Source organism: Enhydra lutris, unplaced genomic scaffold, assembly GCF_002288905.1.
Source record: "Enhydra lutris kenyoni isolate GAN:26980312 unplaced genomic scaffold, ASM228890v2 scaffoldscaffold18, whole genome shotgun sequence".
In the NCBI taxonomy this organism is placed as follows: Eukaryota; Metazoa; Chordata; class Mammalia; order Carnivora; family Mustelidae; genus Enhydra; species Enhydra lutris.
Genome location: NW_019154102.1, coordinates 32920597 through 32938005, shown reverse-complemented (window position 1 = coordinate 32938005; position 17409 = coordinate 32920597). Strand labels below are relative to the sequence as shown.

Genomic DNA, 17409 nt, shown 5'->3' with positions numbered 1-17409 from the left:
AGGGAGAGAGATCACAAGTAGGCAGAGAGGCAGTCAGAGAGAGAGAGGGAAGCAGGCTCCCTGCTGAACAGAGAGCCCAATTCGGGACTCAATCCCAGGACCCTGAGATCATGACCTGAGCTGAAGGCAGAGGTTTAACCCACTGAGCCACCCAGGCGCCCACAATCTGATCTTTTTAAAATATTTTCTTTTTAAGCACTCTCTTCACCCAAACTGGGCCTGAACTCGCACCCCCAAGATCAAGAGTGGCATGCTCCACCCACTGAGCCAGCCAGGTGCCCAATAATCTAATGTTGAAGTGGGCAAAGGTTATGAACAGAATCCACAAAATAGTAATGTGCCAATGAGTGAGTGAAAATACACTTCGCTAATAAGATGCAAATTACAACAATGTGATGCCATTTTAACCTATCAGTCTAGCAAAAATAAAGAACTGAGCGTCAGGTTTGGCAAAGATGTGGGCAAATGGGCCCTCTTCTACACTGTAGGTAGAAAGGTAACCTGGTTAAACCTCGATTGCAACTGAGCAATATTTTTCAAAATGAAAAATGTACTTCAGAAGTCCAAGAACTATACAATGACACTTCTAGGAATCTATCTTTATATGTACAAAAGCAAGGCCATTAGATGCAGCATTATCTGTAATCACAAAACAAAAACAATAACAAAACAAATAGCAAATAAGCTGGACTCCCATCAAGAGGGCACCAGTTAATGGATATACAGTATGGCACACCCATGCAACAATACGGTGTCACTGTTAGAAAAGATAGCTCATTATGCATGCATTAGAAAAACTTCTGTATGTTTATTTCACTTTGAAAATCGGTACATATTGCATAATCTTATTTCTAATTTTTAATTTTTTATTAACATATAATGTATTATTAGCCCCAGGGGTACAGCTCTATGAATCGCCAGGTTTACACACTTCACAGCACTCACCATAGCACATACCTTCCCCAGTGTCCATAACCCCACCACCATGCATCATCTTATTTTAAAGTTATATATGTCTATACAGACACAGACACACACACACACACACACACACACACTTGAATAAACATATAAACAACCTAAAGCGCAAACACTAACAACAGTAAGTAATATCCCAGGGTGCAAGTGATAACCTTCACTTCTCATTTCATGCACATTCACTGCTCCTTTCCATGGATTTAGAATTATCCAAGGGCACAAACGGATTCTTAAAATTAAGTGTTTCCAGACATGCACAAAAACTTTCAGGATACTCAGCATTTATTACTTTAGAAGTAATAAATGGGTATATGTATATAACATATATATTACTCTTCCTAATATCTCAAAGAGCCTTACAACTTATACAATTATCTGTACTGTACATAATTCTAGAGAGAATCTATCTGCTAGAAAACTTTGTTCACCACTGTATCTCCCATCTTGAATAGTGCCTACAGCTAGTTTGTTTGCTTTTTTTTTTTTAATAAATGTTTACAGTGTTTACAGCTTCAAAAACAAGGCTTAACTTTTGGGTTTTCATTCCTCTTTTGTTAATTAAGAGTCTGGAAATGACCATCTTCTATAGGAATTTTTCAACCTCCTGTGTAGCCAAAAGTGGCTAAAATGCTGGTTTTTGAACTTACCAGAGGCTCTAGTTTTATAGGCTGCTGTCGTTTTCTTGTTTTTTCTTGAGCTTTTGTATTGTGCTTAAATGTCAGGAATTGTGTGTCAAATTCATTTTCGGTGGGTACTACAAAACTCAATCTTCCCTTTGCTGCTATACTGTTCAGTCTTGCAAGGGTAGGGTTTTCCACCTGCTCTTCAATATTTTTTAGTTTGACATCCTCCTCTGAGGTGTGAACAGCCATTCTCACTCCTAGAAAGAGAGGGTCTGCAAAAGAAAAATTAAAGGTAGAGCAAAAGAACTTTGGAAGTGGGACTCATGGATTTGACTTAAGAACTAGGGAATGCTGGGGCGCCTGGGTGACCCAGTGGGTTGGGCCGCTGCCTTCGGCTCAGGTCATGATCCCAGGTCCTGGGTTCGGGCCCCGCATCGGGCTCTCTGCTCGGCGGGGAGCCTGCTTCCTCCTCTCTCTCTGCCTGCCTCTCTGCCTGCTTGTGATTTCTCTCTGTCAAATAAATAAATAAAATCTTTAAAAAAAAAAAAAAAAAAGAACTAGGGAATGCTGAATTTGCTCACCCCTAAAGAAAACCCACAAAGTTACCCATTTCTTCCAAACTAAGGACTTGAATCAGAGAAATGAAAATGGCTGGTCTTCAAGTAGCTGGAGTAGGATCCAGGAATTTGCATTTCTTTTTTTTTTTTTTTTAATTTCTCTTCAGTGTTCCAGAATTCATTGTTTATGCACCACACCCAGTGCTCCATGAAATACGTGCCCTCCATAACACCCACCACCAGGCTCACCCAACCTCCCACCCCCTTGCCCCTCCAAAACCCTTAGATTGTTTTTCAGAGTCCGATGGTTCATCTCCCCCTGAATACCCAACCTTTGTATCAATATGGACAGGACTGGAGGAGATTATGCTGAGTGAAATTAGTCAAGCACAGAGAGTCAACTATCACATGGTTTCGCTTATTTGTGGAGCATAAGAAATAACACGGAGGACATGGGGAGATGGAGAGAAGAAGGAATTTGCATTTCTAACAAGTTCTTAGATGCTGCAGATGCCACTGATTAGGGGCCATACTGGTCTAGATTTCAAAAGAAGAAAAGAATTGCAATTAGTATTGAGATGCTTTTCATGCTGTGCATGCAAAATATCTTCAGGGGAGCTTGTTCAAATGCAGGTAATTTTAATGCAGGCAACCTGAGCCTAGGTACTCTAAAACCAAAAACCCAAACCCAAAACCCAAACAAGAAACAACCAAAGGGAAAAATAGGAGTTGAAGACTAAATCTTAAAACACTGCTCCTGGAGCTTTCATATGCATGAGAAAATTGTTAAAATGCACATTCTGATTCATAACACTAGAACTAGGAGCCTAGTAGTAATCTTGCATCCTCACCACCACTCCCACTCCCACCCTACCAGACAAGTGGAGATACTTCCCTTCAAAACAGTACCATAGGGGCGCCTGGGTGGCTCAGTGGGTTAAGCCCCTGCCTTCGGCTCAGGTCATGATCCCAGGGTCCTGGGATGGAGTCCCGCATCGGGCTCTCTGCTCAGCAGGGAGCCTGCTTCCTCCTCTCTCTCTGCCTGCCTCTCTACCTACTTGTGATCTCTCTCTGTCAAATAAATAAATAAAATCTTAAAAAAAAAAAAAAAAACCAGTACCATAGCACATACGGCCTTGAAACAGGTGTCAGCAGGCCGAGGTTTTAGTCTAGATCTGTGCTGGCTCATCAGAATCTCCTATGCAACTTTAATTTTCCAAGTAGCCATATTTTTTAAAAAAAGGAACTGGTGAAATAAATTTTTAATAATGTGCTTTATTTAACGTATCCAAAATATTCTCATTACAACATGTAATTAATATAGAACTTATTAATGTTTTATTTCATTGTTCGGTACTACATCTTCGACTTCACATTTAGAGCAGACTCAACTCAGACTCGCCACTTACGGCCACTGACTACCATATCGAGCAGATCTTGGACAAGTCTCCTGAAACATCTATTCCTCACTTTCCAGCCCTCTAAAAGGATAGGTAGGTAGTAAAGGGCCACTGAATGCTTTTCCGCTGACTTTCTCTGCTTCTCTGAGCCTTATCCTATGCGCTCCGAAAGCCAAGCAGACTTCCCAGCCTGGAAGTCAGAGTCTAGCCCCCCAGCTCTATTCCTCAGCACTCACCAAGTCAGCCGAGGTGGCTGTAGCCACAGCCGCGGCTGCCGAGGGTCTCCAGAGACAGAAAAGCCAGGGCTGTTGGTAGAAAGTTGACTGTAGCCGTCCGGAATGTTTGCTGTTGCCTAGCAGCCACCAGGCCTCTACCGACGTGCAATGCGCCTGTGCGCGACCTGTCGCCACGGCAACGCCTCAGCCAACCGCAGCTCTGAGGCCCTGAGCCCGCCTGCCAATTGAGCCAATCAATGCCTCCGAAACATTCTTACGCCGCTGGTTGGTGGAGAACACCCACTCCACCTGCGTGGTCGCACCTCTGCGCAGGCAATTGAACACTGCTTGGGCTGCTGGCAGGACAGTCAAAGGAGGTGGGCAGTGCTGTTTGCTCCCTTCATTTTTGCGGGAATCTTTCTGTTTCTTTTCATGAGGCACGAGACTGACCTGACGGTTCCTTTAATCTAACTTTTCCTAAGTTAGAAGCATCAAGAATCTCCGGAGAGGGAGGTGCCTTGTGAAGACAGTTCGAGTTCCGCTTTCGAAAGGAGCAGGAGAGCGACCATCCAGCATCTCTGTCCCACCCACCGGCCTCCTTCCCGGAGCGTCTACGAGGCAAGGAATGTGGGCTGTTCTTCCCCTCAAACTCCGCCGTGACCTTTCAAGGAATGTTCTTTTCCACCTGGAAAGTAACCTAGTGTCAGGCACAGCAGGAGCCCATGTTATTTAGTCCCGCGCTCTACCTACCAACGCAGACTCTGGATCTTGTTCTGTCATTTAGGGCCACCTAATTAAGTCCCTGAAAGATTGCTGCTAATGCTTTGTGGGGGTGACCCCACCGAAGCCCGATCCAGGTTGCTTTCTGAAGATGTCTTATCCCAGTTGGTGATAGGGGCAGCAGCACTTTCACCTGCCTGGAGGAAATGTTACACCAAATGGAAGAGTCCTGGTTTTCAGCCTCCCGTCCAAAATGAATGATCACAGCTGGAACTTACGTCTTCTTTTGTGCTTTTTGCCCCGCCCCCCCCCCCTTTTTTTTTTTTTTTTACCTTGATATTTGTTTCTTGCTTTGAATCCCAACCCTGTCTGAAGTGCTTATCTCATACAACCTGCATTTTCTCAATCTTAGCATATCCAGGTAGGTACTTTACATGCTAGATACGGGGTAGGGAATCACGTATCAATAGAACTGAGATGGAGATTGCAGATCACTTAATCCAGCTCCCCCATTTGATTAATAAGGACTGAGAACCAGAGAGAGCAAGTGATTTACTCCAGGTGAGACAGCTAGTCATGGCAGAGACAAAACTCAGAATACAGATCTCCTAATCCCTAATCAGATACTGGAAACAGCAAGGGAGTAACTTCAGTTTAGAAACAAATCAAAAACACCTCAAATAGTAATTCACAAGAGATAAAAGTTACACACAAAGCCAATCAGAGCCAATAAAATATAATAATTTATATAAACTAGTAATCAAAAAAAGAAATTTAAAGCCAACCCAATACAGCAAAACATAAAATTAGAATATGCAGCGTTAGACACATTTATAAAATGATTTTCATTTCAGATGTGCAATGAATATTTTTTTAAAAGGAAGAATAGAATTTATTTTTTTTAAGATTTTATCTATTTATTTGAAAGACAGAGATCAGAAGTAGGCAGAAAGGCAGGCAGAGAAAGAGGAAGGGAAGCAGGTTCCCTGCTGAGCAGAGAGCCTGATGCGGGGCCTTAGATCCCAGGACCCTGGGATCATGACCTGAGCCGAAGGCAGAGGCTTTAACCCACTGAGCCACCCAGGCGCCACTGCAATGAATATTCTAATCGTTTCCCTTCAACATTTATGTAGTCGAGATGAAGGCCACTGCTTCTCAGTCCCAGAATTTTTTTTTTTAATTGATGAAGGTGATTGTATTCTAATGTTACCTTATGCAGCTGAGAACATTCTAAGAGCCAAGGAAAGTGAGAGCTGGAAGACATTGACACACAGAATTTAGTAAGGATATTGCTATATTAGAAGCTACTTATCAAAACTTTCCAAGGTTATTTTTTAATGTGGCGAGATATCTTTGTTATCAACTTAATATTTATTAAATTAGTGCAGACAAGAATTTTATGTATACCCTGTTAACTTTTTTCATAGTTACTATAAATAATAGTCATTACAATTTACTGGATGCTCTCTATGTGCCAGGTACTATGTTAGGTACTTTGCATTTGTTCTCTCAATTCCAACAAACCTGAAATTTTCATTTCATAGCTGAAGAACTAGGCTATGAAAGATTTACAAGAACTAGGTTACAAAAGGTCACATCTTTAACAGTAAAAGTGGTTAAAATTTATTGAGCATTCAGTTTAAGATTTATATTCTGGGTGCTTTGTGAAGTACTTATCACCATTATACTAATCATTGCAACAACTTTATATTATTTTAGATGTATTATTGTACCTATTCCGTTAATAGGGAAATTGATGTTTAAAAACATTGGGTGACTTACCCAAATCACTCCAGAGGCAGTAAGTGGCCAAGGTGAGATACAAATTCAGATCTATCAACTTAAATAGTTAAATTTCTGGAAGATTCTGGAGCAAGAATATTGAGTCAGGGAATTCTTCTACTGGCTCTATGGTGGACAATATTCTGAAAAATTCCTAAAGCAAAACACTCATATAATTGGATCAATTCCAAGGCACAGTATTTTAACTGTACTGCAGAGATTACAGAAATAAGGGAACCCTCGAGGATAAAACAACAACAACAACAACAATGAAATGAAAACAGAAGTAGAAAGGAAGCTGCATCACTGAGGACTATGGTGGTTTGAAGAAATAAAAGTAGAGCAAGGGTAGCAGGGCCGGTGCTGTGATGGAATCCTGGATCTGGGCAGAGCACTCTTGTATATCTCCCCTGCTTTCAAACCACTGCTCACTAACTCTCTCAAGGAGTAGGATGCCTTTGGCCTTAAAGTCAGGATGTTGGGGGCACCTGGGTGGCTCAGTGGGTTAAGCCTCAGGTCATGATCTCAGTGTTCTGGGGACCGCATCAGGCTCTCTGCTCAACAGGGAGCTTGCTTCTTCTCTCTCTGTCTCTCTGCCTGCCTCTCTGCCCACTTGTGATCTCTGTCAAATAAATAAATAAAATCTTTAAAAAAATTAAAAAGTCAGGATGTTTTCCACAACCTTATAAAACCACCCAGTAGAAAACCAATTTCTCTGAAGTTTTGAATTTGAGCAGACTTCTTATATCAGTCAATCTGTCTTTCAGAATTTTTAGATCAAACACATGTAAAAGGAGACAGACACATGGTAGTGCTTTATACACAGTAACAAGTCTTTTTTTTTTTTTTTTTTAATATTCTCTTAATAAGCAGGAAGTTAGGGGCCAGGTAGCTCCAAAAAGGTTAGGTTGAAAGTCTAAGACCAGATGATGACCAGTGATGATGCCAAAGAAGCGAGGAGAAGGAGCCTGATAGTGTGCCAGTCCACTGATTCAGGAGAGGTGGGGGAAATATCCCAGCTATAGTATCTGGTCTCTGAGTGACCTTTGGGGAGTGCAGAATGCAGCATAGAGGATCTGGACAAGTTGTTTTATTCATTTGAGGACCTGATTGGTGGTCCTGTCCAAGTTCAGATACAAACATCTACCCGGTATAAAGGAACATTGCTGCACACAGCAAACACAGCCTGGAGTTCACAGTGAGAAACAGCAGGCCTAGAAAGAAACAGGCTTTATTATAGGGAGGTGGAGAGAGTTTGAAAGCCAGGGGCCATGTGGCTTTCCAAGGATTCATCATTGGGTCTGTGAGCACAATTCTAATGCCACATTCTACTAGTTTCCCCAGATAGCCTTATCATCCCTAACTGATCCCTCCTTGTTTATTTGTAACCTAATATTAGACTTCTAGTTATTCAATAATGCTTTTATTGCTAAATTATAGTTATAGTAGACACTCATAAAAACATCTTACTGTCTTAATTTTCGGAGCTTATAAAAAGCCAGCTTGCCATCTTGCTTTTATTGTTCCAAATATTCCCTAATAGCCTGTGATAGAGAATCCTGGGCTTAAAATTCTGAGTTGATAATCCCATTTACAACTAAGTTTCAGAGAAGTAAAGTTACTCTCCCAAGGGCATACAGCCAATAAATTGCCAAATAAATGGGACTACAGTCTCCACATGACCCAGGCATCAATTCCCAAGTATTTCCCAAGAGAAATGAAAGACTTGTATGTGAATGTTCCTAGCAACTTTATCTGTAATAGCCAAAGCCTAGAAAACAATCCAAATGTCTACCAGCAGCTGAGTAGATAGGCAAATTTTGATATGTCCATACCTTGGAATACTACCCAGCAATAGAAAGGAACAAACTGATGCAGTCAAAACTCATTGAGTTGAAAAACATTATACTGAGCAAAATAAGCCAGACACAAAAGAGTACCTATTGTCTTACAATTACATGAATCTCCAGGAAAGATTAATTTATGGTGACAGGAAATAGATCAGTTGTTGCCTGGAGTTAGGACTGGGGTATAGGATTGGCAAGGGGGACAAAGAAATTTTTTGGAGTGATGGAAATGTTTTATATCTTGGTTATTTGGGAGGTTGCAGGGGTGTATAAGCTTGTCAAAACTCACAGAACTGTAAATCTTAGAATATGTGCATTTTATTGTATGTAAATTATAAGTCAATAAAATTGAATTACAAATTATATGCTAGTGTTACACTTCAAAAGCACAAGTAAGGCTTTCTAGATACACAGATTTCCAGGCTTCACACCAGACCTGGTTTATAAGAATCTTAGTAATCGGCATCCAAATGCTTAAAAATCCCTATAGATGAATCAAATGAATGTGTTTGGTTAAGAATCATATCTGCCAGTGAAAATGTATGAAGATTAAAAGATGTTCAATTACATTAAATTAAATAGTCAGGTCTTAAACAGTTTGCATAACATGATCATATTTCTATAAGCACAGAATGTATATCAGCAACTATCCAGAATCTAGACATAAATGTTTATGAGATTCACAGGGTATTTTCTGTTATGCCCTTTGCTTTTCTGTATATTTAAAAATAAAAAACACACTGCGTTTGTATTTTTATTTTATTTTATTTATTTTGTATTTTTAAAATTTGCACAAGAAAATATAAGCACTTGGCGGGGTGGGGGGGGCGGCGTGCGGGGGCATGAACCTACCTGGAGGCCAGGGCAAGGGGATCAGGAACACTCCTGGAGGCTTTAGCTTTCGGCAAAAAGACAAGGTACCCTATTCCATGCAGATGGAAGGAACGTGGGTGGGGGGAGTGCGTTAGGTAAATTGGCCTGTTTGGGTTCGATTTCTTCTCTTTCTCTCTGAAGCAGGAGGTAGGTCAGCTACTGAGATGGATGGAGGTGGGAGTGCTAGAGGCTCCATATAATTTATATGGGGAGATGGGATGGGAGGGAGTAACTCATCTTTAGCCTTGGCTGAAGTTTAACTTCAAGGTCTGTGAACTGCTTAAACCTGTATTCACATTGGGTGGGTGTATGTTTGTCGATAGCTGTCAGATTCTCAAAGGAGACTGTGACCAGTGGTCAGTCTGAGCTGGAAACTATATGCTTTGCAAGCCTAGGTCACGGGCAGCCCAGTTTCTTGGAGGTTTGTTGTATCATATTTTGTTACTTTATCACCATCTTGTGGTCAAATGAATGTACTGCCAAAGGAGGTTTCCAACCAGAGATTATGAATCAGCGCAGTCGTTTATCTTAGATCTAGAAGGGACTTGAGGCATTCTGTGATCTAATGTTCCACAAATTATGAGAACTAATAATTACTACACAGCCTTCCTCCAAAATGTTGAACCTGGGTTAACTATGCACGAGTAAGAAGACCTCGCTAACCCCAGATCACATTTCAATTAAAGATCTTTACGGAAGTAATCTCTGAGCCAGTGTTGAATGCTTTTGAAAGGCCAAGAGCAGTGGTCCTTAAACATAGCTGTGTATTAGGACCACTGGGAGAGCTTTGAAAACGGCTGATGCCCAGGCCACACTCATGCTAACTGAACTCTCTGAGAGACCCAGGCATCATTACCTTTTTTCCCCTTAGTGCCCCTTCCCCAGGTGATTTCAATGTACACTAAGTCTGGGAGCCTCAGCCATTGCTTGAAATTGCCTTGAATAGCTTGAAATAGCCTTGCGATTTCAAAGTGTGATCCAAAAACCCACAGCCTTGGTGGCATCACCTGGGAGCTTGTAAGATATTCAGAATCTCAGGTTCTGCCCCAGACCTCCAGAATCGGACTGCGTTTTAATAATTCGTGCAATGGTTCGTTGCATAGTAAATCTGAGTAGTGCTGTTAGAACAGAATGGGTGTCCGGTAGCCCCACTGGATACACAAGGCAGTAATGGTGTCAGAAAGGCAGGTTTGTCACTTTTTATCAGTTCCAGTTACCGGAAATGTACGACTTCTATGCCATGGTTGGAAAGTTCTAATTGTCCAAAAATTCTTTTCTAAGTAGATGACAAAATCTACCTTCTTGCCTGTTTTGCAAACTGCTCCTATGATCTCTTCAAATACTTGAAGGCAGAAATGTTCTTGCTTCAATCTTCCTTCTTTGAATCCCTCCCTCCCAATCTTCCAGTCTCCTTAGTCTATGTAGGATATGTTTACAGGACTCCTAGTAATTCTACCCAAAAAATGGCTCTCAGAACTGCAGGTGAGTTTCTAGATGTGGTGTGACACAATGAGCATAGCAGGAAAATGACATTCCTCTATCTAGAAATTCTATTAATGCCTCCTTTTTCTTCCTGGAAATCAGACATTAGTCAGGATCTTGGTTAAATGGTGAATGATAGAGAAGCTATATTCAGCAAACAAATCAATGCCGTTGGTCCCAGAGCCTCAGGTCATTCACATGTGACTGTTGACAGTGTCCTGAGCTCAGAGAGACCACCATGGGAGTCCGAGGCTGAGGGGGTTGGGGCCTGTACTCCCACTTCCCCTAGGATCACATCCTTCAGCAGAGACAGCTCTACCCTCAGTGTGGCTGTGGGGGGACTGTGGGGGGCGGGAATGTGGGGGACATACCAAACCCCTCCTGCTGCCTCTGATCTCAGTACTATAACTGTGAAAAATCAATGTCTACTGCTCAATAAGATTATGGTATTTTGTTACAGCAGCCTGGGCTCACTAATCTACCCCTTTATCCATCTTTGGGCCTGAAGCTGTTGTGTCTACCAAGGCTATCCCGTGTCAACTTCTTCTTGGACCATTTGTCTCACTTGTATAGTAGATCTTCTGGTATTTATAACGATGACATTAACTTTTTTTTAAGTTTTTTGTTGTTGTTTTTCTTTTTAACTTCTTTTAAAGTTTTTTTTAAGTTTTTTTTTTTTTTGGTGTTTTTGTTTTGTTTTGTTTTTTCAATCTCTACACCCAACATCCAACGTGAAGCTTGAACTCACATCCCGAAGTTCAAAAGTCAGCACGTTCCACAGACTGAGTCAGTCAGGGGCCCCACCCCTTAACTCTACAATGCTAACTCCAGGAATTTAAATCACCTGGGCCTGGCCAATGTTCTTATCAGAGAGTTCAAACTGGCACAATATTTCGAAGAAAATCTTTGCAGACTTTCTTGATTTTTTTAAAGTTATGCATACCCTTTGGAGATGATTTCTCTTTCAGAAATCTACCTTAAAAATATTTGATCAATGGCACACAGATTTGTATTAAAGCCACATTTAAATTTAATACTGAAACTATGGTACACATTAAATTGGCGTAGCCACTAAAACAATGAAACAAAGCTATATGTATGACATGGGGAAATGTACTCAAAATATCATATTAAGTAAAAATATGAGTTTCAGAATATTATGCACAGTGTTATCCCATTTTGTTAAAAAAGGCATATGGCATGCAGTCCATACATACAGTATAAAATCTGTATATGTATATTGTCTCTCTGTAGTTGTGATATTGTGATTTATAATAAGAATTTATATATTTATATATAAGTGTTTTATAATAAGAAATATATATATTTAATAGATAGATAGATATTTGGTCTTCATCCACTCTGTCACAGAGCTCCTCAAACCTTTACAATTTCCTAAGTGATGAGACCGCTAAAGGTGTCTTTTGTTAGGTTAATGAGTGACTTTTTTTTTTAAGATTTTATTTATTTACTTGACAGAGCGAGACATCACAACTAGGCAGAGAGGCAGGCAAAGAGAGAGAGGGGGAAAGCAGGCTCCCCGCTGAGCAGAGAACCCAATGTGGGGCTTGATCCCAGGACCCTGAGATCATGACCTGAGCCAAAGGCAGAGGTTTAACCCACTGAACCACTCAGGTGCCCCATGAGTGACATTTCAAATGTGCCCAGTTGGGGTCTGGTTGCCAGGAGAACCAGTCATGTGATTGAGGATTGGAACTTCTAAGTTTCACCTCCCCCCACCCACTTACCCTCCCCACCCTAACCAACTCCCCCTCCCCCCCAACACCTGGGGAAGGTGGGAGGGGCTGGAGGTTGAATCAGTTGCCAATGGCCAATAATTTATTCAATCACGCCTATGTAGTAAAACCTCCTATGTAGTAAAACCTTCAAAACCTGAAAGGACAGGGTTTAGAGAGCTCCCTGGTTAGCAAACACTTGGAGATTTGGAGAGGGTGGCATGCTTAGAGAGAGAACAAGGAAGCTCTGCATGCTTTCTCCCTTCCTTGCCCTGGGCATCTCTTCCATCTGGTTATTCCTGAGGTGCATCCTTTTATAATAAACTAGTAGTCTAATAAGTAAAATGTTTCTCTGAGTTATGTGAGCTGCTTTAGCAATCTAATTGAACTGCAGGAAGGGGTCATTGTGTAAGGGCCTACTTAGCCAGAGGGAGCCATTTTGTTGTTTATGCAGTAAACTTAGATTGACCTTGCCCCTCCCAGAGGAACTTACTTAAAAGCAAGTCTGGGAAACAAGTCCCAGGTAGCAAAGCCCAGATACAAGGGCGGGTCAGGCCAGGTGGAGACATCCAATCAGTGGGGTGTGCATACTGTCTCCCTAGCTACGAAGGAGAGTGGGCCCCGCCTTTTGGGTGCCAATTCTGACCAAGGTGATAGGCTAATTCAAATATCTACTAGGGTAAATTGAAATTCAATTGGGCACCTGTGTGTGACCTAGCATGACTGTGCAATTTTCTCTGTGTTGCAATCTCATTGGCCACCTGTGTGTGGCCAGGCTCAACCACATGGCCTTTGCTCTGTAAAAGTTAGTCTGTGAGGCTGGGAGGGGTCACCTCTTTGTAAGAGACGGCTCCGACCAGTCGGTTTGATTCTCGATGCTTGGCACGAAATAAAGATTTGCTAGACCTTCGCTTTGTATCAGTCTTGCTCCTTTGATCACCGACCCATTTTGGGGGGACCTATCAATTGGTACCTCCAGGGTATAGCTGTTCCATCAAGGGCACAGTGATAACGTGGGCCTGTGGCTAGAGCCCAGGTGGGGATTGAGCTGTCTTGTGGGACTGAGTCCTTAACCTGTGGGATCTGTCACATTGACAAGTAAATAGTGTCAGAATTGCAATGAATCATGGGACACCCATGGATGTCCCAGAATTCTGTGTTGGTGTGGGATTCCTCCCCACAAATCCATACACACTGGAATTGGGACCAGAATCTTGAGAGTGTAGAAGAGAGGTTAGCAAACACTGTCTGATGGGTAAAATCCAGATGGCTGCCTATTTTTAAAAATAAAGTGCTATTGGCCCATAGCCACACTCATTTATTTACATATTTTCTATGGCTGTTTTTGTGCTATAAGCATTAAGTAGGATAAGTCTTCAGGGAACTTCTCGGTGCTGTCAACTTTTGCCTCTATTGAGATTTTATAGTCTGTATCTTTTTTTTTATTATTGTGTTAAGACAGGATGGAAATCAGTAAGCTATTATCAGAAAGAGTCTGTGAGTTGTACTTTCAAATGGTAGAAGATAGTGACTGGCAGTGTGATAACAGCAGGGAGCTCTGAGACCTACATTCCCCAAGGCACTGAGATATTTGGATAAAAGGTGTTTAAAAAAATTATTTTTGTAGACTGGAAGGCAAATGTGGCATTTTGACTATACCTAATTGTTTTCATTCCCCCTTAAAGCCCTACTAAAAGGATTTTTTCAACTTATAAACTCAGAGAAATTAGGAGAATGGGAGATGGGACAATAGCTATAAAAATCTAGACTCTGGAGGGGCACCTGGGTGGCTCAGTCATTTAACATCTGTCTTCAGCTCAGGTCATGAACCTAGGGTCCTGGGTTCAAGCCCCACATCTGGCTCCCTGCTCCACGGGAACCTGCTTCTCTCTCTCTCCCACTTCCCCTGCTTGTGTTCCCTCTCTTGCTGTGTCTTTCATCTAAAGAAAACTAAAATCTTAAAAAAAAAAATTGGACTCTGGAAAGTAGGATATGAATGATAAGTGATTAAACAAACACAAAAAGGGTAGATTCTAAACAATGGTGGGGAAAGATAATATCCAACTCGACACACATTATGGAAGCCCAGAGGACTCTGGAATTGGTGGTACCAGATGTTTCTGGAAATAGGGACTTGAATAAGGAGATTGGTTGACAGTCTTTTCAGAGAGTGGTCAGTTCTTTAGGTCTGTTCTACCTTCCCCAATCCCAGAAGAAGACTGGAAATTTATTCTCTGGAGTGGGTCAAACAGAAGGTCTCTAGACTAAGGGGCACTAGGTGCCTATGGGGGTGTGGTACCATAATGAAAATAGTGGATTACCTGAATGTGTACATGCAAGATGATGAGATCACCCAACCCTCTTTCACTACTCAACTCCCAGAATAATGGCGTAGCCTGTGCAACCATCTCAATTTTCCTGGCACTGCAGATGTTCCCAGAATAGGGACTTTCAGTTTTGGGTTTTGTTTTTTTTTTTTAAGATTTTATTTATTTGACAGAGAGAGAGAGCTCACAAATAGGTAGAGAGGCAGGCAAAGAGAGAGGGGGGAAGCAGGCTCTCCACTGAGCAGAGCCCAACATGGGGCTCGATCCCAGGACCCTGAGACCATGACCCGAGCCGAAGGCAGAGGCTTAACCCACTGAGCCCACCCAGGCGCCCCAGGGACTTTCAGTTGTTGTTGTTGTTGTTTATAAACATATAATGTATTTTGGGACTTTCAGTTTTAAAACCAGGACAGTCCTGAACAAACCAGGATGAGTTAGTTACCCTAGTTTCAAAACACTGGCAGTCAGACACTTCCAGGCAGGAAACCAGGAGAATCATCTCTGAAGAATCTGACCAGCCCAAGGGGAAAGACCTGAATACATGGAGAGGGGAGCTTCTTCCACTAAGTGGTCCAATCAAGTCAACTTTGAGGTGAAGTTCACAGTGAATAAATTCCACCTGGGTGTGTGAAGGTTTCAGTCATGTTTTTAGACCCTCCCTTTAAGCAGACAACTAAGGATTACTAGACAAATCATGGAAGATCTCTCACACAACAGACAGAAAGGAAAACATTCAAATAGGAAAATCAACTTGAGAGGTAAGCATATGAGTTAAGTTGGGATGATCAGAGTCTTTCTCTTGGATTGCAAAGACTGGATCTGAGTGAGAGAATCCTCTCTTCCTCTCTAGCTGTGGTGCTGAGCCTAGAGCTCCTGGAGGCCATATTCCCTTCTGGAAAGGGAGGGCCAAAGTTGACCACATAGAGATGGAAAATGGACTCTAAGTCTGGAGTCCCAGTGGCTTTTCATGCCAAGATCCGTTATCTCTAAAATTACTTTTGTGTTTTCCAAAGTTTGGTTGTATGAGTCAATAAACTCCAACACTTTTTTAAAAAGCATAAGTTTGAATAGATTTTCGTCACTTGCAATCAACTGGTGGGCCTCATGAATGGTATTGCCTTTTCTATAGGTTTACTTTTTTAATCTGTACTCTATATCCAGAGAGTTTCCAAGTCAACTTGAGTTTCCCTGTTTAACATAAGGATTGCACAACTCATGAAGGTAAAAATACATGAAATTTCATTGAATGTGACGGACCCAGAATACGCTTACTTTTCATTATCTCTCCCAACAGGATCCTCCAGAAAATAAACTTTAGAGCAATTTGTCTGAAAGACAGATTATGTGAGCCACAAAACAAAGATGAAGGTAAAAGAAAATGCTGTGCATTGACAATGTTTGCCTTCCACATATTAGTGAAGGGAAGAGGCTATATCCGTTAGGATTGTGTTTAATAGCAGGTAACAGAAAACCACATCAACAGTTGCTTAATTAAACAGGGTGATTGGGGTGGGGTCATGGATAGTAGGTGTTTCTATGATTCTCTTGGCCTTTTCATTATGACGGCAATAGGGTTGCTGCAGTCCCAGCCATCATGTCCACTTTTAAGACAGAAATAAGGAAGTAAAGTCAAAGGATAGATAGATATAGATATAAATATAGATAGACATACCTATATTTATCTATATCTATACCTATATCTACATAGATATACATATATATATATAGGTCTCCTTATAGTAGGAAAGCAAAAGCTTTCCCAGAGGGTTCTTTATTAGATAATACCTCTCCTTACATTTCATTGGCCAGAACTAGGGCCAAAGATTACATCTCACTTAAATGGAGGCTGAGTGGGTAGGGAACAGGATTGTCATCGGTGACTTGGAACGATCATGATCCATTACCTTGGGCTAGACCTACCCTGCCTCCCCCCCCAGCCCCCAGAGAGTTCTACTGACAGCAAAGAAAAGGTAGAAAGATGCCATGTGGGAAAGTGCGCCTGACCTCCAGAACAGTCAGAGAATAAACTTGTGTTGTTTTTTGGCCACTAAGTTGGAGATAATGTGTTCCTGCCACCACAGGTAACGAGTATACCTGCCTGGTATTCCTACCTTTGGGCATCTAGACCAGTTCTTGTGTTTCTGTGCCCATCTTTATAAAGATGTCTGCATTGTTCTTCTTTTAAAGTAACACATTTGTTGATGTATAATCAGTCCCTTACAGTGAATAATTCAATGGTTCTTAGTACATTCACGGAATTGTGTGACAATTACCAGTCCATCCTAGAACCTTTACAAACACCTCAAAAAGAAACCCTATGTCCTTTACTACTCATCCCCTATTCGACCCGTTGCCTCCAGCTATAGGCATCTACCCATCTAGTTCTGTCTCTATAGATAGGCCTATTCTGGACATCTCATATAAAAGGGATCATATACAGCATGCAGTCTTTAGGGACTGGCTTATTTCACTCTGCATGGTGTTTTCAAGGCTCACCCATGATGCAGCATGTACTTCACTTCTTTTTATTGCTGAATAATATTCCATTGTATGGATATACCACATTTTATTTGTCTATTCATCAGTTGATAGACATGCGGGTTGTCTCCACTTTCTTGGCTATTATAAACATTCATGTTTTTATCTGGAAGAATAGGACATTCAGTTATTAACAAGCATTTATTGGGGTGCCTGGGTGGTTCGGTCAGTTGGGCATCTGCCTTCAGCTCAGGTCACGATCCCAGGGTCCTGGGATTGAGCCCCATGTTGGGCTCCCTGATCAGGAGGAGTCTGCTTGTCCCTCTCCCTCTGCCCCTCACCTGACTCGTGCTCCATCTCTCTCTCCCAAATAAATAAATAATATATTTTT

The 17409-nt window shown here is 41.6% G+C and overlaps 1 protein-coding gene across 1 annotated transcript in view; it reads right to left on the bottom strand.

Annotated features, from left to right (window-relative positions):
- Positions 1–1850, bottom strand: part of LOC111147958 (dynein axonemal heavy chain 6) — a 247580-nt gene extending 245730 nt beyond the window's left edge. The window contains exon 1 of the mRNA XM_022504259.1: positions 1626–1850. Coding sequence (XP_022359967.1) covers positions 1626–1850 — 225 coding nt within the window. The remainder of the gene's footprint in view (positions 1–1625) is intronic.
- Positions 1851–17409: the final 15559 nt, after the last annotated feature.